Source organism: Leucoraja erinacea, chromosome 11 (assembly GCF_028641065.1).
Source record: "Leucoraja erinacea ecotype New England chromosome 11, Leri_hhj_1, whole genome shotgun sequence".
In the NCBI taxonomy this organism is placed as follows: domain Eukaryota; kingdom Metazoa; phylum Chordata; class Chondrichthyes; order Rajiformes; family Rajidae; genus Leucoraja; species Leucoraja erinaceus.
The window spans coordinates 46,209,466-46,233,114 of record NC_073387.1 but is presented as its reverse complement, the minus strand read 5'-3'; the positions used below and the strand labels follow the sequence as shown (position 1 = coordinate 46,233,114).

Genomic DNA, 23,649 nt, shown 5'->3' with positions numbered 1-23,649 from the left:
GGGAAATCTTTTGATATGTAACCATTCACAAATTGAAAGGGGTGGGCAAAATGCACGATGGGTTTTCTGCCAGAGTGTTTTATAAGACAAACAAATTCCTATATCAAGGATAAATACAAAGGATCATTGGCTTAGTTTAGTTATACAGCACGGAAACAGGCCCTTCATCCCACCGAGTCCACGTCGACCAGTGATCCCCGCGCATGAGCACTATCCTACACACGAGGGACAATTTTCAATCTTTACCAAAGCTAATCAACCTACAAACCTGTACGTCTTTGGAATATGGGAGGAAACCAGAGCACCCAGGGAAAATCCACGCGCTCACCGAGGGCACGTACATACTTCGTACAGACAGCATCGTAGTGAGGATCGTACCCAGGTCTCTAAGGCAGCATTTCTACCGCTACGCCACTGTGCCAGTATTATAGCTAAACTGTGTAAATAGAGAGTCTCTAATCAAAGAAGATCGACATATACCTTTCTTCTATCTTGACAGTGTTGGCTTTAGCTCAATCTTATTTATAAATGCATTGGGATAAGCCATAGAGATCAGAAATTGTACCTGCCCTTTCCATGAAAATTCATTTTTATAACTCTATTCTACAACAAATTAACTTGCTTTTTTCCATGAATTTTAATGAATTCAAATCTCTAAAAGGCTTTTATGCCTATTCATGTATGGCATTAAATGAAAGGTGGGAGATTAATTCTTCTGATGTAGAAAATTTAAAATAAAGTTGAAATGGAGCTTGAAAGATTTGGCAGATTGGCTACTTTTATTGAGAAAGATACAAAGGAGTTAGCCGTTCAATCCAAGAAATCTATTTAGCTTCTAAGAAGACACACAGAAGTTCTATTCTCTTTTGTATTTTTCTTGAAAGACTTTTATCTCAAGTCTTATTTACTACATTATTCTTTGTCCATAATTTATTTTTCATGTTTATGCTCCTCATGTTCGCTTCACCCTGTATTAAAGTAGAGGCTGTTGACAATGCATATCTTAGTGAAGAAACATTCTGAATGAACAACTTATTTTTAAAAATACTAAAATAAGCATACTCTTGCGTACATAAAGTGATTCTTATCTGCCTGTAGTTTAATGCCGACAATTTAGTTATCGGATGCTTTGCAACTGAGATGATTTATTCCTTGTATCTTGTAACGAAATCCAGTGGCTGAGAATGCAGAACACACTCATCCTCAATTGTTTTGTTTTGAGCGTGAATCCGACCGCCCTTGCCTCACCTTTAGAATTCAGTTCTTTTGTCCACTGTTGGAGCATGGTTTTATTGAGATTTAGAAGCAAACCTGGCAAAGCCATTGAAACTTACAGAATAATGAAAGGCATAGATAGAGTGGATGTGGAAAGGATGGTTCCACTGGTGGGAGAGTCTAGGACGAGAGGTCATAGCCTCAGAATTAAAGGGCACTCTTTTAGAAAGGAGGTGAGGAGGAACTACTTTAGTCAGAGGGTAGTTAATCTATCGAGCTCATTGCCACCGAGGGCTGTTGAGGCCAAGTCAGTGGATATTTTTAAGGGAGAAATAGACAAATTATTGAGTAGAACAGGTGTCAAGGGTTATGGGGAGAAGGCAGGAAAATGGGATTAGGAGGCAGCGATCAGCCATGATTGATTGAATGGTGGAGTAGACTCGATGCGCTGAATGGCCTAATTCTACTCCTATAATTTGTGAACTTGTGAAAGCCCAAACTAAGCATGAGTAATTTGTTGATGTCACTGGATATCATTGCTGATGCCTTGCATCACCTTCCTGATGTCCGGATTTTCCAGACCGGATTTTATGGACATAGGTAATCACGATATTCCTGGAGCACCTGACCATGAGGCCAAACTCTTTGCTTCATCCAAGACAGGCAGCTTTATCTTGACATCATGTGGGGTGAATCAAATTGGATGAAGGCTGGCAGGTGTGAGGGTGTGAGTTCAGAATAACATCCAGAAGGGTCATTCCCTCAGCACTTCTGGTGCAAAACTATTTCCAGTGCTTTTAAACACTTTCTGCCCCACCTTTGACTGGCCTTAGGAGGGAGATTTAGATAAGGCTAAACCAACAGAGTTAAAATCCCTGCTGTTATGTGGACACAGAACCCACTCCACTTTCAGGAAGTAAGAGATCACCAGGTACAAATTTATTGCCATCAAAAACCTTGTGTAAGTTTTATATTGTTACAATCGAAACTGTGTGGTGACACGCAAATTAAGTGCATGAGGTAGTGAAGTTATGTGATCTAGAGAGTGAGAACAGATGTCAAAGCTGAGGATTGTCACCTTGATGTCACCGTGGATCTAACCAGATGTAGAATCCATGGATTGTCACTTTGTCGTGGTGGAGAAGCTTGTGTGGTCCTAAGATCCTGAGAGCGATGCCGTCTGTAGCTGTGCTCCTGGTAGGGCCACCCACCCATGGCGGTACGGTCGAGGGGGTGGTCCCTGACAAAGAGCAATCCAAACAAGACCTCAATAGTGGAACAGGCGGAGGATGATGGCTGACTTTGGTGGAGCATCACAACGGCTGGGAAGGCGGATGAAGGCTGCAGCAGAACAGGGTCTCCGGTCGTCTTGGACCTCCATGCCACTGGATCCTGACCCAGCTCTGTCAAGAACCGTGTGGTGGCTGTCAGTGTACCAGTCTCCCCACGTTAAACAAAGTCACGCACAGGCGTCCACCGAAAAGAGGACAGTCATACTCGTTTTGAGTGACCGTCAATGGATGTAGAAGCCTGTAGAATGTCATGGCCTGTAGAAGCCATTAATATAGTTAGAACTATTAAAAGGGAACTGCGACACAACATGTTTTATCTTGAACACAGACTTCAAGGAAACAAAACATAACATAATTTGCATGCCACAACGATATACAGATGCACTAAGGTTAAGTATTCTTGCAATTTAATCCATATAACCCCAATGTAAATTAGGCTATTTCATTAAGGTTTGGGCAAATATTCACAATGTCTGAGGTGAGCTTTAGCTAATTTTTTCAGAATAACGTAAATGCATTTCCAAACTATGGTTGCATAAGAAGGAACTGCAGCTGCTAGTTTACACCGAAGATAGACACAAAATGCTGGAATAACTCCGCAGTTAGGGCGGCACCTCTGGAGAAAAAATATAGGTGACTTTTCGGGTCGAGACCCTCCATCAGTCTGATCAATGGTCTCGACCTGAAATGTCACCTTTTCCTTTTCTCTGGACAGGACTTCCACATGTCCTGCGGTCTGCGGTGCTTCTGGCTACGGCGCGGCGGGAACTTTAAATCTTCGACTGCCGGCCTGCAGCCATCACCAACCTGAAGCCGCAATCTCCGGTGGGGAGACACCAATTCAGGACTTACCTAGACTTTTTACCTTGTCTACTCATCTGGACGCCCTCAGCGGCGGCTGCGCAGGGTTGAGGTCCCGACCACGGGGGGAAATGGAGGAGGCCTGCCCAAATTTTGTGCCTTCCATCACAGTGATGAATGCTGCGGTGGATGTTTGTGTTATATTTTTATTGTGTTTTTGTGTGTTCCTTTTCATTGTACCGCTGCTGGCAAATTCATTTCACTTGCTCTTTATGTGCAAGTGACGAATAAAACTGATTGTTTTGTTGTTGTTGATGCTTGACCCGCTGAGTTACTCCAGCATTTTGTGTCCAAACTCTGGTTTCTGATCAAGAAGAATATTTATACGTTACATCAGAGAAATATTTTATCAATTAAACTAATGCTTACGACAACTTAATTGACTTGAGTTGCAATGGAAGAAAGAAATTAATTAGCCACGGTTAATGATTTTACATTGTTTTAATTTGCAAATAATTGAAATGCTAATTGCTGTGGTAAAAATTAATTTCACAATACTTGTTAGGTGCATTTCAGGTAATCTGAATACAATTCTCACTAAAAGCAGATATAAAGGAGCATTAAATATCCACAGCAATTATTAATTTTGCACATTCTTCTGACTAATGCTGCAAGAAACATGCAATTTTTGCCGTTTAGCTAATGCACAATATGCCATTTTTGATAGCTTCATATAAATTTTAAATTATTTAGTAGTATGAAGGTGCTTTTTCAACTTTTGTGTTGTTCCTTACATATTACATTTTGATTGAAGAAAAGATGAAGCTATATATTTCAATGAAGACTCAACGTTTGATTATTTGAAATTAATTTTCCACATCTACATTTATTCATTGGTTGTGCTTTGCTTTTTCTTTAGAGGGGATCAAAGCCAGAACTGAAGGAAGAGATGCAAATCATTCAACTTTAAAAGGTAACCTGAAGGAACTATAATTATTCAAGCCTGTTTTACCAATCTGAGTGGGACGACTTCATCAGTGTATTATCCAAACCTAGGGCACTGATATTGTAAAGTGTATGGTATCTGAAGCATCACATGATAGAACAACAACCCAACGCCAAAGCCTTTACTATACAATCTCCAATCATGGAGTTTGGAGATTAATGCCCCCTGTCCCACTTTGGTGATTTTTTAGGCAACCAGGCTGTTGCCACATAGTTGCGGGGGTGATGCCTGTATGGTTGTGAGTAGCCTCCTCAAGTCACCCAAAGAGTCATAGCGTTTTTCTGGTCGCCGCTGAATTTTGAAATTTCCAAAACTTTTCGGCGACAGTGGGATTGTCGCCAATGAACTTGCCTTCTCCTGACGTAGGCGCTGTCGTAGGTTGTCGCCGGGTGACATAGGTTGTCGCCGGTGCCGACTTCGGTGAATTCCATTGGCGACTACCCACGTCAACCTACGCAAACCGGCGACAGGTTCCGGCGACTGATTTGTCTTACCTTGTCGCGGGTGGACGTAGGTTGTTGTAGGTGTGGTCGTAGGTGGGCACCCTAATGGGTCGCCAGTTGTCGTTAGCTTGCCGTAGCTTGACGTCGACTAGGTGGTAGGTTGTTGTAGACATTGTCACAGGGGGGTCCAGTCGCCGTTTTTTCGGTGACCTGCTACGACCATGACAGTCGCCGAAACAATCGCCTAAGTGGGACAGGCCCAAAAGCAATCTGCCGCCCAGGTACTTTCTGCATACAAAGGGTACGCTGGCTGTGGTACACTCTAGAACCCTCTCACATCACTACTTGGCTTTTACATTCTGTGCCAATAAAGAAAAGTGTCCTAAGTACGTTCACCAACATATTATTCACATGGCATACCTTCAAGATGCTTCTCTTCCTCCTCGTTTCTCACTATCCCCACATTTCTGTCGCTCTCCTCAAAGGCATTGTTTCACACCTGAGTTCCATTTGCTTTTTCTGAGCTTAATGTTCATTGATGTCCTTCCGAGACCCTCATCATTATCAACTGTACAACCATTTGTCTCCCCTCCCCCACCCTCGCCCCTACTACAATGTGAGGAAGGGTCGCAACCTGAAACATCACCTATCCATGCCCTCCAGCGACGCTGACTGACTCATTAAGTTACTCCAGCACTTTCTCATCGACAATCAATTTCTGTATTGCTGGCAATCCTTAATCATGCGTAAACTGTTGATGGATACCATTGATAGCAGGGGACATGGCCCTGAGCCTACTGGGCAGCATTGTGATGCAGTGGAGGCCTGGGTTCGAATCTGACTGCCGGTGCTGACCGTGAGGAGTTTGTACGATCTCCAGGTGACCGCAAGGTTTTCTCCAGCTGCTCCAGTTTCCTCCCACATTTCAAAGATGTACAGGTTTGTGGGTTAATTGGTGTTAATTGGAAACTTTATCAACTTACATGTTGCAAAATTTATTTGGCATCTCACTTTAAAAGCAAAGTATTCTACTTTGTAAACATACAGTTAAACAACAAATGGAAAATAGATTCAGAGAAAATGAAACGCAAGACTGCCTGTCGTTCCTTGGGGCAAGATGTTGAATTCCACCAGATAAGTAGTTCGCAAAATCACAATAAGAGCCCACTCTGAGCCGGCCAAATATCTCAGAGATGAGACACAACTAAACAACTGCTACACGATGGAGTGAATTATGTTTCATGTTTCTGTTGGAAGGAAAACTGTGATGTTAATTAATTATGCTATTTGTTCTGCTCTGGAACCTGGTTCTGCTGACTTTGAATCCATTTATTAACTGTTCCTTTCATAATATTTGTGGCATTTGATAAGCTGTTGCATCAACTTGTAAGGCAGAGTTGGATTTTTTTTTTTGATAAACAAGGGAGTGAAAGGTTGCTGTATAGACATAAGTGCCAGATTGGCCTACACATGTTCTTAATTCCAATATATTTGTATGAATGTCTCAATACCATAAAATGTCCCACTTATGAGAATAGATCACATAAACCTATATCATAGTCATATAGTGTGGAAACAGGCCCTTCAGCCCAATTTGCCCACACCGACCAACATATCCCATCTACACTTAGTCCTGCCTGCGTTTGGCCCATATCCCTCTTACGCTGTCCGATCCAGGTACCAGTTCCCTCTTATATAAAGTGTTGAAGACATGGACATGGGTGGATACGTAGGAACTAATTCCTCTAATGCATAATCATAATCATTATGTAATTTTTTAGCCAAGTATGTTTTGTAACATACGAGGAATTTGGTTTCCCATACATTCGTAACAAAAAAGCAACAAGACACAAAACTACACAAAAATTTACATAAACATCCACCACAGCGGCTCCTCCACATTCCCCACTGTGATGGAAGGCAATAAAGTCTTACCTTTTTCCCTCCTTTCCTCCCGAGGTCGGGGAAGTTGAACCATCCACAGCCGGCTATAGAGCTCCTTCGTCGGGGCAGTCTAAGCTCCCGCATCGGGGCGGCCGAAAACTCCTGCGGCTTGGAGTACCCGAAATCGGTCCCTAGCCAGGGACAGCGAGCTCCACGATATTAAAGTCCGCAACTCCCACAGGTTGGACATAATACAAAACTAAAGATAAACTAAAACATACATTTTACAACAAACTAAAAACACAAAGAAAAGAAAAGACGAAGACAGACCATTGGCGAGGCAGCCATCGTGCAGCGCCCCCTAGTGCAGAGGCCTAAAGTAAGCATTCCTGTTTTCAATCCACACCCTTCACTGAAATTATGTCCCCTCCTTGCCCAGACTCGGCATAGTGCTGGGCATTTCATCTACTTGTGACTTGCGTGCTGCTGCTCACTAAACCGCTGTACATGCTAAAGGCCAATTTTGCCTGGCAGATTGTAGTTGCCACTGGGTTTTCAGCCACAATCTGGCACGGACCACTTCCTGTAGCACAACCTTCAAAGTTGCGGACAAGAATGGTTTCCAGCAAGGTGCAGTGAGCTGAAGTGCCTGCAAGCAATGGCAAGTTAAAAATAATAACATTGTACATTCTCAAAATATCTGCAAACTTTTCATAATGCAATTTTTATTCCTTGTCTAGAGTTTACATTGAAGGCCATTGACCTAATAAGATACACCAGCTTTGATTTACAAAGTGCTGTTTTTCAGTATAATGAATAACACGATATAATGAATGTCCCAAACACATTGTATCGAAATTCCCTGCGTGAATTTGCAGGAAAGAAAACTTTGAGGAATAAATCTATGTGATAGATATCTTCAAATATTTAAATAAAACGACTTTTTTATTCAATATTTAAGACTGATATCGTAAATTAAATTGTTTGGATACTGTGCAGTTCCATCATTCCAGTATTTCTCTGCTGTTGTGTAATGTCTAGTGTATGATGGCCTTTTCATTCATTCGAATGACCTATACAGTCAGATGGTAGTGCTAGAAAAGTCAATTTAACATTTGCAGACTTTTCCTGTTATTTATAATTCTGGCTGAAGACAGTGTCAAGGTAATTAGAATTAGCTATTGTTGCGAATACTTGTTGGCACAATAAAAGTCAGGTCATCAGAATAAGTGTACCAGATATGAATGACACAGCTGTCAGTTCCTATTAGAAGAAGCTGAACAGTAAAGTGAATGGAAAGATATGAATAGGCAACAAGAGCTTCACTATTTGCTTCCCAGTCTATTAATGAAGAATCAAACAGTGACTATTATGGGCAGCAGACTGGTGCAGCTGGTAGAGCTGCTGTCTCCCAGCACCAGGGACTCGGGTTCGACCCTGACCTCAGGTTCTGTCTGAGTTGCGTTTAGTTTATTGTCACGTGTACAGAGTTACAGTGAAAAGCTTTTGTTGGGTGCTAACAGCGGAAAGACAATACATGATTACAATCAAGCCATCCACAGTGTACAAATACATGATAAAGGGAATATCATAAATGGTGTTTAGTGCAAGATAAAATCAGATCATAGATTGTCCGAGGGTCTCCAATGAGGTAGATATTAGTTTAGTTGTGGTGTTTTGTGTCTGTGTGGGGTTTGCATGTTCTCCTTGTGACCACGTGGGTTTCCTCCAGGTGCTCTGGTTTCCTCCCACATCCCAAAGACGTGTTAACTCCTGCTCTCCACACCTCGAACATCTGGCGGTGAAGTGCCGTTCCTTCTACCTCCCGAGAGAATTCACCTCCGTTATCCTGACCGCGGTCTACATCCCACCCCAGGCAGACGTCCATCTGGCACTGGGGGAGCTGCACGCCGTGGTCAACAAACACCAGACGTCTTACCCCGAGGCATTTACCACCATTGCTGGGGACTTCAATAAGGCGAACATCAAGAAATCACTCCCCAACTTCCACCAACATGTCTCCTGCCGCACCAGAGGACCCAACACCCTCGATCACTGCTACACCACCATTAAGAATGCCTATCGTTCTATCCCTCGCCCTCACTTCGGTAAGTCCGACCATACCGCAGTGCTGCTTCTTCCTGCCTACAGGCAGCAATTAAAGAGCGCACCCCCAGAAGTGAGGACAGTACAGAGCTAGTCGGGGTGGGGGGGCAGAAGAACAACTCCAGGACTGTTTGGAGCCTGTAGACTGGGCAATGTTCAAGGACTCGGCAACAGACTTGAACGAATACGCCACAGTCGTTACAGACTTCATAAAGAAATGTGTGGAGGACTGCAGCCCTACAAAAACCTTCCGAGTGTTTCCCAATCAGAAACCTTGGATGAACTTTGAGATCCGCACTCTCCTGAAATCCAGACACAGGGCATTCGCTTCCGATGATACAGTGGCCTACATGAAGTCCAGATACGACCTTGGTAAGGCCATCAAAAAGGCCAAAAGGGACTTCTGCTCCAAACTGGAGGACGAGACAGATGTTCGGCAGCTGTGGCAGGGCCTGAATGCAATCACTTCCTACAAGGCGAAACCAGGAGGCAGCTCGAATGTCGGTGTAAAATCACTCCCTGATGAGCTCAATGCGTTTTACGCACGCTTTGACAAGGAGAATACTGATGTGCCTTCCCGATCCCCCATTCGCTGTGATGGCATTTCAGTCTCAGTCACAGAGGCCGATGTCAGGAAATCCTTCAGAGGGGTGAACCCCCGAAAAGCACCTGGTCCTGATGGTATACCCAGTCGTGTTCTAAAAACCTGTGCGGACCAACTGGCGGGAGCTTTTACGGACATTTTCAACCTCTCACTTCTGAGGTCTGAGGTCCCCACCTGCTTTAAAAGGGCATCAATCATACCGGTGCCCAAGAAGAGTAAGGTGACGTGCCTCAATGACTATCGACCAGTGGCACTAACGTCGGTGGTGATGAAGTGATTTGAGAGGTTGATGATGGAGCAAATCAACTCCTACCTCGAAAAAACCTGGACCAACTGCAGTTTGCTTACCGCCACAACAGATCAACAGTGGATGCGATCTCGCTGGCCCTCCACTCCGCACTGGACCACTTGGACAACAAAAACTCATATGTCAGGCTGTTATTCATTGATTACAGCTCGGCATTTAACACAATCATCCCCTCCAAACTGGTTACCAAACTCGCAGAACTGGGTCTCTGCGCATCCCTCTGCAACTGGATCCTCGACTTCCTCATCCACAGACCACAGTCTGTTCGTATTGGTGGAAATGTGTCAGCCTCGATAACAATCAGCATGGGAGCACCTCAAGGCTGCATGCTCAGCCCTCTGCTGTACTCACTCTATACCCATGACTGCGTAGCGAACCACAGTGCGAACTCCATCATCAAGTTCGCTGACGACACCACTATTGTGGGGCATATCACTGATGGGGATGAGTCAGAATATAGAAGAGAGATCGAGCAACTGTCCATATGGTGCCAGCGCAATAACCTGGCCCTCAACACCAGCAAAACCAAGGAACTGATTGTGGACTTTGGATGGAGTAGGAGGGGGACCCACAGCCCTATTTATATCAACGGTCGATGGTTGAAAGGGTCAAGAACTTCAAATTCCTGGGCGTGCACATCTCTGAAGATCTTTCCTGGTCCGAGAACACTAACGCTCAAAAAGGCTCATCAGCGCCTCTACTTCCTGAGAAGATTACAGAGAATCGGATTGTCAAGGAAGACTCTCTCTAACTTCTACAGGTGCACAGTCAAGAGCATGCTGACTGGTTGCATCGTGGCTTGGTTCGGCAATTTGAGCGCCCTGGAGAGGAAAAGACTACAAAAAGTAGTAAACACTGCCCAGTCCATCATCGGCTCTGACCTTCCTTCCATCGAGAGGATTTATCGCAGTCGCTGCTTCAAAAAGACTGGCAGTATCATCAAAGACCCACACCATCCTGGCCACACACTCATCTCCCTGCTACCTCCAGGTTCAGGAATAGCTACTTCCCCACAGCCATCAGGCTATTAAACATGGCTCGGACAAAACTCTGATTATTAATAACCACTTTCTGTTATTTGCACTTTACCAGTTTATTTATTCATGTGTGTATATATTTATATCATGGTATATGGACACACTGATCTGTTTTGTAGTAAATGCCTACTATTTTCTGTGTGCTTAAGCAAAGCAAGAATTTCATTGTCCTATACAGGGACACATGACAATAAACTCACTTGAACTTGAACTTGAACTAAGGTTAATTGGCCTCTATAAATTGCCGCTGATGTTTAAGGAGTGGATGAGAAAGTGGGATAACATAGAACTAATGTGAACACATGATTGATGGTTGGCGTGGACTCAATAGAAACTATAGTATGGAAACTGTAGGACCTGTTTCCACACTATGTCTCAAAACTAAACAATGCCTTGGATGCAGACTCCAACCATCAGTTTCATGGACTTTCCTCCAGCAGTTCACATTCCAGCTGTATGGTGACAGTCTGATGCAGTGAAGGATTCCAGAGGTCCATGATTCATGTGGGTAAACTTCATATACTTATTCTCACTCGTTAGATTTATTTCACAGAAGTTGAAGATTGCATTGCTTCTGACATAATTGAATGTTTGGCAAACTGCAGGGTTTACCATGTGACAAACTGACAAGCCCTTTGTTCAGCTGTCGGTATGCAAATTCTTATCTTTGACTAAAATAGATAATCGTCAATATAATGCTATTCCTTTAGCTTTGCTGAGTCTAAATCCTGGAACTCCACCCCCAACATCCTTCATTGGTAAGACAGCAGTTTAGTTTAGAGATACTGCATGGAAACAGTCCCTTCGGCCCAGTCCACGCCAACCAGTGATCACCCATACAGCAAGTCTAACCTACACATGAGGGAAAATGTTCAGCCTATCAACCTACATACCTGCATGTCTTTGGAATATAGGAGGATACCGGAGCACCCAAAGGAAACCCATGCGGTCACAGGAAGAACGTACAAACTCCGTACAGACAGCACCCGTAGTCGGGATTGAACCAGGTATCTGGTGCTGTAAGGCAGCAACTCTACCGTTGCGCCTCTGCACCATCCTAAAGCAGTTGTTTGTGAACATCCACCACCTTCTCAAGGTCACTAGAGAATGGTCAACAATTCTTGGTCTTGCCAGTAACACCTGCAACATGAAATATTTTCTATTTATTACAAATGAATGTAAATTGCAACTATATATAAAATTTGAAAGCAACCAGGTTTCATCCACATGGGTTACGTTTTCAAATTCTTGGAAAAGAAAATCTAGCTCCTAGTTTAACAACTCATTTGCCAGTTCTGTTTGGTTCTCATAGAAGCCGGTTGCGAGAGGGCTAATATAATTTGTTCACCAAGAACAGGAATAGACCCTTCAGCCCTGTTCTGGCATTTAATTTATGGCTGATCTGTAGGGCTACTCATTTACACATCAGCCCAGTCTGCTGCTATGAATTTATTTATTCTCCTTTAATTACATTTTAAACCCGACTGTGAATCTTGCCTCATATGAAATCCACTTACACTGGAATGACTGTCCTTCAGCCAGACTGTTAACTGATCACATTTCAGTATTTATCACCTTCTTATTCCTTGCTGATTCTGAAACATATCAGCCCTGATTTATCCCTTCCACCTACCAGAAACCAGACCGCTAAAACGGACAACTTAATCTATTATAACCACATAGTCCTGATATTGTCCTGCTATCTTGAGATAAGAGGGTGGCTCATGGAATTCTGTGATAAGATGAATGAGCTTTTAAACTACACTAGTTGATAGGATGGAGACACAAGCTGCTGATGCTGAAATCTTGAGCAAGCACAAAGTGCAGGAAGAACTCAGCAAACCGGGACCCTTCTTCAGATTCTTAATTGTGGCCCTGACCCGAAACTTTGCCTGTCCATTCTCTCCCTAGATGCTGTCTGACTGCCGAGTTCCTCCAGCATTTTATTTTAGTTGATGGGATATTCTTACAGATATGTAATGAATAGAAAGAATTGCACCACAAATGTAAATTTCTCAAATGATGCAATTCTTTCACCTCGTCTGCTCTGCACCATCAATACTGTATAAAGATGTAATAATATCCCTGAATCGCACTGAAAATATAATATAAACTTGCACCAACAAAATAAATTTGATATGAAGTAGAGTATGTTGACATTGCACCTTTAATTTAATATTATTCAAATATATGTACTTTCTGTAGTGAGCAAAATACTTTGAGCATATTATTCTTGATCTTTTGGCAACAATTGTTTCCAATTGTAGGAGGATTTTGATTTTGCTGAACTGCTTTCATTGTCCTGCTAATAGCCATCTGTTATTAATACACTTTGCAAACTTCATCTCTTATTACCAATTATCATGCACATCACAAATGTTATTCCTTCTTGGTGACTATTAAATTAAGGGTCATGTAATCTATCGTAGTGAATAGTTTAGACATTTGTGGTGCCGCGAGACATTTTCTGTATTGTTTCATCCTCTTAGAAGAAATTTCAGGAACAGCTTATATTTCTGGCACACAGTCCATCAAATTGAAGGAAATTGACCTCACCAATTTGTGAGTTTAAGTTAGCCAGCAAACCTGTTTACATCCTGTCCGTGACTCATATCTGAAACTATGAATTGAATTAACGTCATCACTGCACTCCTGACTCAGACTTTAAAATGATTCACAGTTGGAGTAATTATTCACAATTATTGCCCCAGATGGGGTGCTTATTTTCTTCCATACTAAAAATGGCATTTTTTCTGTAGCAGTTACCAAAACTGAAGATAGACACAAAATGCTAGAGTAACTCAGCGGGTACAGGCAGCATCTCCGAAAAAAGGAATGGGTGACGTTTCAGGTCAAAACCCTTCTTCAGACCCTAAACCTTGGCCTTACCATTGGCTTGCCTGCTTGTATATTGTGACTTAATGTCTCAACTTCTATACTCAATTTATAATAATAAGGAATTTAAGCCAGGACTCCTGCAACTTCTTCACTAGCTCCCCACGATGTCCTTGAATATATCTGTTAATGGCCAGGAGAGTTATTTACCTTCATACATTTTTGGACATTCAGCACTTCCCCTATTGTAATACAAACTGTAGTCAAGATATCGTTGTTAACCTTCCCAAGTTCCCTAATCTTCATGTCTTTCTTCACAGTAAAAACAGAGCAGAATATTTAGTGCCCATCTCATGCAGCTCCACACACAAATGACCATTTTGATTTGAGGGACCCTATTCCCTCTCTGGTTAACCTATTTCCCCCAATATAATTTTAAAACCTCTTTGGATTCCCCTTAATCTTACCAGCCCCATTTTTGCTCTCCTGATTTCCTTCTCAAATATTCTCATCAATCCCCCACACTCCTCCAGGGATACATTTGATCCGAGTTGCCTCTGTCTGACCCATGCCTCCATTTTCCTGTCGAGAACCTAATTTCTCTCATTGTCCACGGTTCCTTCCTACTACCCGCCCTGCCCCTCACTCTAACACAAACACGCATAACTTGAACTCTTCCTATTACATTTTTAAAACTATTCCAGATGTCCTTTTGCCTGCAATAAACCATTATCCTGACTACAGGTGCTGAGTATAGTACGTTCTCCCTGTGACAGGATGGATTTTATCTGGGTGCTCTGTTTTCCGCCCATATCCCAAAGACATGCACGTTTGTAGGTTGATTGACTTCAGTAAATTGTCACTTGTGGTTAAAATAAAATTAGTGTAAAGAGCCTGTCCCACCAGCATGCGACTGCATGCAGCGAGCGCGACCTAACGTGGCCGCTTGAGCCGTGCGGCCTAGCGGGGCTGGTCCCACTTCGATCGCCGGAGCCGTATGGAGTTGTGCGGGGTTGGTCCCGACATCGCGCGGGGCTCCGAAAAACTGACACAGTCCAAAAATTCCGCGCGGCAACAGCATGTCTGCCCGCAGCCGCATTGAGGCCGTATGTAGCTCCTCGACGCTCGACGCCGTACGCAGCGTCTTGACGGCGTAAGCCTAGCGCGTGGCGTTGCGCGATGATGTCACCGCCCGGCGTGCCGTTGCGCGATGGCGTCACTGCCCGACGCCGTGCGATGTCCAAATTCAGTCGGCCCGCCTTCTGCCCAGCTGATTGGTGAGTATAATGTCGGGACCAGCCCCGCACAACTCCGGACGGCTCCGCGGTTGGAAGTGGGACCGGCCCCGCGAGGCCGTACGCCTCAAGCCACCACGTTTGGTCGCGCTAGACGCATACAATCGCATGCTGGTGGGACAGGCCCTTAAGTGCGTGGACTCGGTGGGCCGAAGGGCCTTTTTCCACGCTGTAGGGGAGAAGATGGAGAAGATGAAGGTGGATCCATTACTGGTACTGTGGTGTTTGGATTACCTTTTCCTCAGACCACAGTACGTGCGCCTACAGAACAATGTCTCAAGCACCATCCTGAGCAGTACAGGGGCTCCACAAGGAACTGTGCTGGCTCCATCCCTGTTCACCATCTACACAGCAGATTTCCAATACAACACCAACAGCTGCTTTTTGCAGAAATTTTCAGATGACACAGCTGTTGTCGGCCTCATCAAAGGGCAATGAGGAGGAGTATAGAGATACAATAAACAACTTTGTGGAGTGGAGTGCACACAATAACCTCCATCTCAACACCACAAAAACGAAGGAGATAGTTGTGGATTTCAGGAGGGGGAGGGGGAGGAGGACTCAACCAACACCAATCACCATCAGGGGCACTGAGGTGGAGGTGGTCGCCAACCACAGGTACCTTGGTGTGCAGCTTGACAGTGAGCTGGACTGGAAGAGTCATATGGAGGCGGTGTACAGGAAGGGACAAAGTCGACTGTATTTTTTAAGGAGGCTAAGGTCATTCAACATCTGCCAACCCCTACTGTGCAGTGTCTACCATTCAGTGGTGGCCAGTGCTCTGTTTTTTGCTGTGGCCTGTTGGGGAGAAGGCGCCCGCATAGCGGACATAAACAGACTGGACAAGCTGATCAGGAAGGCCGGCTCAGTGGTCGGGGCTGAGCAACTAACGGTCCAGCAGGTGGCAGAGGCCAGAACTCTGAACAAACTGGGTTCAATAATGACCAACCCCACTCACCCACTCCACGCCCTGAAGGTGATCAAGAGCAGCATCTTCAGTCAGAGACTGATTGCACCAATGTGCAAAACTGAGAGATATAGGAAGTCTTGTATACCAGCTGCTATAAGGTTTTATAATGCACAAAAATAATTTTGCATTTTTTTTGTATTCATTCATTGTATTTTAACTTATTAAGTATGGAAGCTATCTGAGGAAATGTGTGGTGTTATGTCTGTCTTGAAGCTGTTGTGGCACTGTAATTTCCTGTAAAGGATTATTAAAGGATCTAATCTAATCTATCTCTAAACGACATACTGTAGTGTAAACTGAGGCATTCCACGGAGTCTCCACATTTCTGCCGCCATATTGTATATTCCAAGTATGAAGTTCTTAAAAGCATCTAGTCTTATCTTGGCCTAAAATATGGACAGTTACTGAATGGGTAAGGGCCCTTCTGACAAGGGCTGATTTTTGTCATTTAACAGCACCTCAATCATCTCTGTGTTTCGATTTCCCAGCTCCTGCAGCTTTCCTCTACAACCAACAATGCATTGCAGCCCTGCCAGCTGTGCTGAGATTGGGGCAACATCCTGCCATTCATCATCACACTGGCTGATCTCCATTGGGTGTACAGTACCTGGAGATGTCCATGGGTCATCAATAACCTATATTAATACAACTCAGTCCTCTGTCGTGTCAGATTCAGGCTCAAAGATCAGCAGACCAGCTTAAGTTCTGATTGAACATTCTCTTGATTATGGTGCAGTTTTTCACACTATGATCTTTGTATTTTAATCGTAAATCTGATTGCTGACGGCCTCTTATGTCTCTCACTGTATCACCTTCCAGCCTCTGTCTCTATATGCATATCAATGGAGCAATACACTTTCTAAACACCTCAAAATTTGTTTCTTCTTTTTATTTTTCATCCACGTAAATTTTATGAGTAAATTTTATTCCGTATCCGTATCTCAAATTTTCTGGTAGTGGTCTGTGAATTGCATTGGAATGAATTTCCGTAACCAGAATGTGGGCTCGCTTGTACTCGCTTACTCTGTTGTAACTACACAATCCCGTGTTCAAATGTTGGCCGCAGTCATGTTACATAAAACCTATGAAATGTTAATGTGGATGAATTAGCACTGAAAACGATTTTAAAGGAAAACATTTTCTTTCATGTCTACCACCTGAAATAAGCTGAACTTCCAAGACAGTTAGTTATAAGGAGTGCAGTAAACTATAGAAATGCTGGAAAATTATTTTTTAATTCTAAATTATCCCACGGGACTGTGGTTCCCTGTTGTGTAACTTGTTTATGCAAGATAACAAATACGAATAAGTCGATGAAAGAGGAAATGTGAAAAGCATCTTTGGGTAATCAGTTGAAAGATTTTTGAATTAACTAATAGATCATCAATATAGACACCATGAGAGATTATCTGTCTCATAATAATTGGCACCTGTAGTGCAACAGTTTATGTAACGGCCTAATGTTCTGAATTACAATTATCTTACACTTTCCCATGTGGCGATCAAAAATCTTTATTATAATAAGAGACAAGGGCATCTCTTTGTGTTGCTTATGTCAAGCCATTAGGCCAATATTCTGCTTATCATGAGTTTGTTCATAAGAATTATCCAGTTACCTAAGGTTGGTGTTTTAAACAGAGCCACAAGCCTATTAAGGACACCAAGGATGGTCTCATCTTTATTTGATCCCCCTGGAGTTTCATCATTATCTTGCATCAAAGTGGCCCAAAATATTTTGTTTGAAAGAAGTGCCTATGTATATATTATTTTGTAATGCGTAGCTCTTATCTGTTGTCTGACAGTATGCAATGAAAAAGAGCTGAGGAATCTGGCTTCAAGGCTGAAGGATTGGTTTGGGGCTTTACATGCTGATGCCAACCATGAAATACGGGTTAAACCAATCAAGCAAACAGAGCAGAAACGTAAGTAAGCCTCTCTTCGTTCCTGTAAAGTAACTTGCTACTGAAGAAATTTTTATTTTTTATAACTTTCATAACCAACTGAAATACTTATTGCACATAAGGAGTCTATACATTTTGTGCTTCAACTCAATTATTCTGTAAGATTATCAGCAGAAAAACAAGAGTCTTGAGTTGAGTTTGGCTTTTGTCACATGCACTGGGCTACAGTGAAATGCTTTGTCTGGTGATGCATTCACACTCCAAAATAAGACATAAAATGCTGGAGTAACTCAGCGAGTCAGGCAGCATTTCCGGGGAACACAGATAGGTGACATTTCAGATCAAGGCCCATTTCCAAACAGTTCCTTCATTTCTCCATTCACACTCGGTGATGGTGCAAGCTTACTCCAAAGTGAATAGAATGGGATTCCCTCTTCCCTCACAATTCATATTGCTTTAAACCATAAGTGTGAAAAAGTATAAAACAAAACCAATTTGAAACAATGCGATTTTTCCCAATTCTTAACTTGTAGTTTACCATTTCTGTACAATAACATAAATATTTCAAATAATGTTTTTGAAAAAAACAGTTAGGGTGAAGTAAGTAAAATGTATACAGGAAAAATTGACATTTAGGTGAAAATTTGTTTACAAGGCATTATTCCCAGTGTAAAGTTATTTTAGATTAAATTTAGATCACTTGACTCAACACACATCCATTGTTGGTCATTCACAATACAACCAGGCTTTTGTAGCATTGCTTGCTTTGAATTGTGTTTCTTCAGAGATTTCTTCACCGATCAGGTCCCAGCCTGATGCTCAGAACTGAATTCAAGTAAGTTGTGAATTTCCTTAACTACTGGCTCCCCTTCGGGACCTCCCATCCCCCCTCCCCATGATACCAACCCCAATCCCCATCTACTAATGACCTTCCCCAGGCACCAGTCATTTAATTCTAACATCCCCGTTGCTGGAAACATGAAATATAAACAGGGAATGCTGCAAATGTTCTGTGTGTCCAGCAGCTTTTATGGAGAGAAAAACCAAACAATGTTTCAAGTTGCCTGACCTGCTGATAATGTCCAGCGATCCCAAACGTTTTCTCAACTCCACACCCATGCCCTTGTTCCAAGCAATTGAGACATGCATCTTAATTTTCTCTGCTTCAAAATTTTAGGGAAGTTAATGAAAGGTTTTGAAATTGGTTGTTCCGAATAATAGTGAATGTTTTTGGCTTTTGCAAATGCTTTTTCCATAATCTTCTTAATATTTTGATGCTGCAATTATCCTTTTACTCTGCAAAATTGAAAATATAATTCCATTATTTAATAAAGGTGAGAGAGAGAAGCCAGGAAATTATAGGCCTGTTAGTCAAACATCTGTTGTGAGTAAGTTAGTGGAATCTATAATTGAGGGCATCGCGAGTGAGCGTTTGGAGAAATTTGAGCTGATTAGAGCAAGTCAACATAGATTTTCCATGTGCATGTCATTTTTAATGCATTAAATATTTCTAGGGCAAATTACTAAGATACCATATGGGCATGGTTTATATTGATTCCCAGAAGTCATTCAAAAGAGTTAATAACTGAAATTAATATGCATAGAATTGGTAATAAATTACTGAATTGAAAATTAGATTGGTTAGGTGGTGGATGACAGAAGCAGTAACGGTCGTGAAATAGAGGGAAGTGATTACAGGTGTTGTATGAGGATCTGTGAAAGGCCTCAATTATTGGAGGCACAAGAGACCGCAGATACTTAAATCTGTAGCACGACCCCTCGTTCGGTTCCACTCTGCAATCTTTCGTTCTCTGCTTATCACCTACGCTGTATCGACCCTTCTCTCCTTCTCTCCCCCAGCAAACCCCCACCCCCACCTGTATCCACGAAATCTCACGGGAACATGGGTAGATGATGTTTTAGGTCAAGACCCTTCTTGGCTGCAGAGGGCAAGTCAGTGGCTATTTTTAAGGCAGAGGTAGATAGATTTGTAATTAGTACAAGTGTCAGAGGGGAGAAGGCAGGAGAATGGGTTAGGAGAGAGAGAGATAGATTAGCCATGATTGAATGGCGGAGTAGACTTGATGTGCCGAATAGCCTAATTCTACTCCTATCACATGACCTTCAAACTGACACAGTTTCAATCAGTCTGAAGAAGGGTCCCGAACTGAAACGTCACCTAACCGTGTTATCCAGAGATGCTGCCTGACCCATTGAGTTACTCCAGCATTTTGTGTCATTTTTTTATAAAAAATCAGTTACTGTTTTATGTAGAGGTCACCAAGAGAATTGTTTCGGGCAGGGCAGTGGATGATATCTATGTGGACTTTAGCAAGGCCATTGACAAGGTCACACATGGTGTGCTAGTCTGGAAGGTTAGATCGCACGGAATCCAAGATGAGCTAGCTAACTGTCATTGTTCTGAATGGAAGCCTGTGACTAGTGGAATGCTGCAGGGATCAGTGCTGGATCCACTGCCGTTTGTTATCACTATTAACAATTTGGATAACATTGTTAATAAATTTGCGGATTACATCAAAATAAACAGTATAGTGCATAGTGAGCAAGGATATTTAAGTTTATAACAGGATCAAGGCCAGTTGGGAAGGTGGGCCAAGGAATGGCAAATAGAATTTAACTCTGACTAGTGTCAGATGTTCCACTTTGGTATGTAAAACAAGGAAAGGACTTGCACAGCAAATAGTAGAGCCTGGTGTTGCAACAAAGAGAGATCTCGGAGTACATGTGCATGGTTCCTTAAAAGTAGTGCATCAGGTGAAGAAGACATTTGGCATGCTTGCCTTTATTGGGGAGGGTATCAAGTACAAACGTTGGCACATCATGATGCATGTGTAATTGGTGATGAAACCATACTTGGATTACAGTGTTGTTTGTTGTTCGGATCACCCAGCCATAGGAAGGATGTCAGTTGATATAAGTCAGAAGGAATATTCTAGGATGGCTTGGACTTGCTGGTTTGAGTAATAGAGAGAGGTTGATTAGGCTGGGACTTTTTTCGATGGCGCATAGAAGGCTGAGGGGTGACCTAAGTGAGGTGTACCAGAACATGAAGGGCATTGATAAAGTGAATGCGCACAGTTTTGTTTCAGGATAGATAATTCTAAAACTCAAGGATATAGGCTTATGGTGAGAGAGAATTCAGAGGAAACTTTTTCGCTACTCGCTAGAATTTAGAAGATTGAGAGGGGACCTTTATTGAAACTTACAAAATTCTTAAGGGTTTGGACAGGCTAGATGCAGGAAGATTGTTCTCGATGTTGGGGAAGTCCAGAACAAGGGGTCACAGTTTAAGGATAAGGGGGAAATCTTTTAGGACCGAGATGAGGAAAACATTTTTCACACAGAGAGTGGTGAATCTCTGGAATTCTCTGCCACAGAAGCCAGTTGAGGCCAGTTCATTGGCTATATTTAAGAGGGTTAGATGTGGCCCTTGTGGCTAAAGGGATCAGGGGGTATGGAGAGAAGGCAGGTACAGAATACTGAGTTGGATGATCAGCCATGATCATATTGCATGGCGGTGCAGGCTCGAAGGGCCGAATGGCCTACTCCTGCACCTATTTGCTATGTTTCTATGTTTTTCACTGAGAGTAGTCTATATCTGGAATGAGCTGCCAGAGGAAGCTAGATATAATTACGACTTTTAAAAGGCATTTGGATAGATGGGGATACGAAGGGTTTAGTGGGCTATGGGCCACATGCAGGAAAATGGGACTATCCCACTATGCAAGCTTGGTTGGCATGGACAAGGTGGGCCGAAGGGCCTGTTTCCTTACTGTACAGCTCTATGATTTTTAATTGTCCAATGATGGATTTTTATAAATTTGTAATTATGAAACGTATTGATGGATGTTTTAAGAGCTATACAAAATTTTCAAATGCCTTTAAGGCATGCAATTCTTCAAAATCCTTAGAGAAATTTTCAGAATGGTACAATTTGTGGGGAGAAAGTCAAGAAATGTTATAATGATGTCGCTGCTTACTGTCTTCACGATAGTTTCAAGGAGGAAGCAATGATGATTATAGTTAGATTGGTAAATGGGAAATGGTTACAGATTAAATCCTATAATTTTCCTGCTGCAGGTTATGTATAGCCTCGCAAAATAATAGTTCTTTGGAATCCTTTAATTTACGGCTGAATCATATCTACCATATTTTACAATATTTTAAAACCATTTATGGATGAGGCAACTTTTACTTAATGTGCCCTCGAAAATATTATCAAAATGAAATGCAGTCAAAATATATTCAGAGTTGCAACTTTCAATTTTAGTTTTGATTAACCATAATTAATGAGGAAATAATTGATTAATCAAGGAGTTAAAGTACTGGCATATAAAAAATAATTACATTTTATAGACATCAAGAAACTAACTAAATTAAGCAATTTATTTTCCTTATGGAATTGCCGGTTGAAAAGACAGCTGTGGTATTATCCGTGTTATTAATATCTTATTTGACTATGCAATGAAGGCATGAAACTATTTAGTTAAATTATGATTGAAAGCTGCTATGAACATGTGTGCTGGCTGGGATCCTAATATATCTCCTACACTAGTGTGCTTGCACTCAGTGTAGGAAGGAACTGTAGATGCTGGTTTAAACTGAATATAGAAACAAATATTTGGAATAACTCAGCGGATCAGACAGCATCTCTGGAGAAAAAGAACAGGTAACGTTTCGATCCGATACGCTTGTTCAAACTCGACCCGAAGCATCACCTATTCCTTTTCTCCAGAGATGCTGCCTGACCCGCTGAGTTACTCCAGCCTTTTGTGTCTATCTTTGCTTGCACTCAGTTACAGCAAAGTGAAATGGTTGAGTCACTTTAGTTCAGATTTTCATCCTATTTCTGAATTCTTGCTCTTGGTGGTGTACATTGAAAATTATTTGGCCATTTTTTCCCCATAGGATTTGACACCAGCATTCTACCGATCTGCAAGGATTCCTTAGGCTGGATATTTAACAAGCTGGACATGAACTATGACCTCTTGCTGGACCAGTCAGAGCTGGGCACCATTTACCTTGACAAGTACGAGCAGTGTATTAAACCACTTTTCAACTCCTGTGACACATTTAGAGATGGAAAACTTTCAAACAATGAATGGTGCTACTGTTTCCAGAGGCAGGGAGGTAAGTCTTTCCACAAAATATATTTTTTAATACATTTGGATATGGAAGGTGTTATTCCTCATGTTTTTCTTTTGTGTTAGAGCTAAAGGAATAATAGGTTTTGGAGGGGGGGGGGGGGTGGGGGGGAGTGGAGGTGGTAACCTGCCTTGTTACACCTAGTGGCGCCCATAAATGCCGCCTCGCCAACAGCCTGTCGCTTCCCTTCTCTTTTTTAAATTATTTTAAATATATCTTAAATATGGTTCAATGTTTATGTGGAGGGCAAATACGGGGAAACTTTTTCAGTCACTTACTTCGACGGATATGCGATTTTCCCCATTTCGCGTCTCCGCCCCCCCCCCCCCCCCCCCCCCCCCCGGCCTAACAACTTGGATTGGTGGGGCCTTTCCTGGAGACCGGCCTGGAGCTTCAAGCAGTGGGCGCGGCGCGGACTTACCATCCTGGAGCCGAGGATCCTTTGCCGAGGATCGCGGGGCCTGTGGATTTTAACACCGTGAAGCACACGGTCTCCGGTAAGAAGTGGCCGACTCGGGAGCTCCATGCCACGGAATGTTCCAATCCGTCCCGACGCCGGAGTTTCGATCATCCCGACAAGAGGGCCTGGACATCGGACCATCAGCAACGGCAAGTGTGGAGGGTTCAAGGCCCCGACCACGGTGAACAAAGAGGGAAGATGACTGAACTTTATTGCCTTCCATCACAGTGAGGAATGTTGATTCCACTGTGGTGGATGTTTATGTTAAATTTTATTTTATGTGTGTATTGTGATCTTTTCACTTAGTATGGCTGCATGGTAACTCAA

At 42.7% G+C, this 23,649-nt stretch overlaps 1 protein-coding gene across 1 annotated transcript in view; it reads left to right on the top strand.

Annotated features, from left to right (window-relative positions):
- The window catches only part of LOC129701762 (testican-1-like), a 381,487-nt gene that overhangs the window by 345,756 nt on the left and 12,082 nt on the right, over nt 1-23,649 (top strand). The window contains exons 7-9 of the mRNA XM_055643175.1: nt 4,228-4,281; nt 17,598-17,717; nt 22,626-22,847. Of these exons, the coding sequence (XP_055499150.1) occupies nt 4,228-4,281; nt 17,598-17,717; nt 22,626-22,847 (396 nt within the window). The remainder of the gene's footprint in view (nt 1-4,227; nt 4,282-17,597; nt 17,718-22,625; nt 22,848-23,649) is intronic.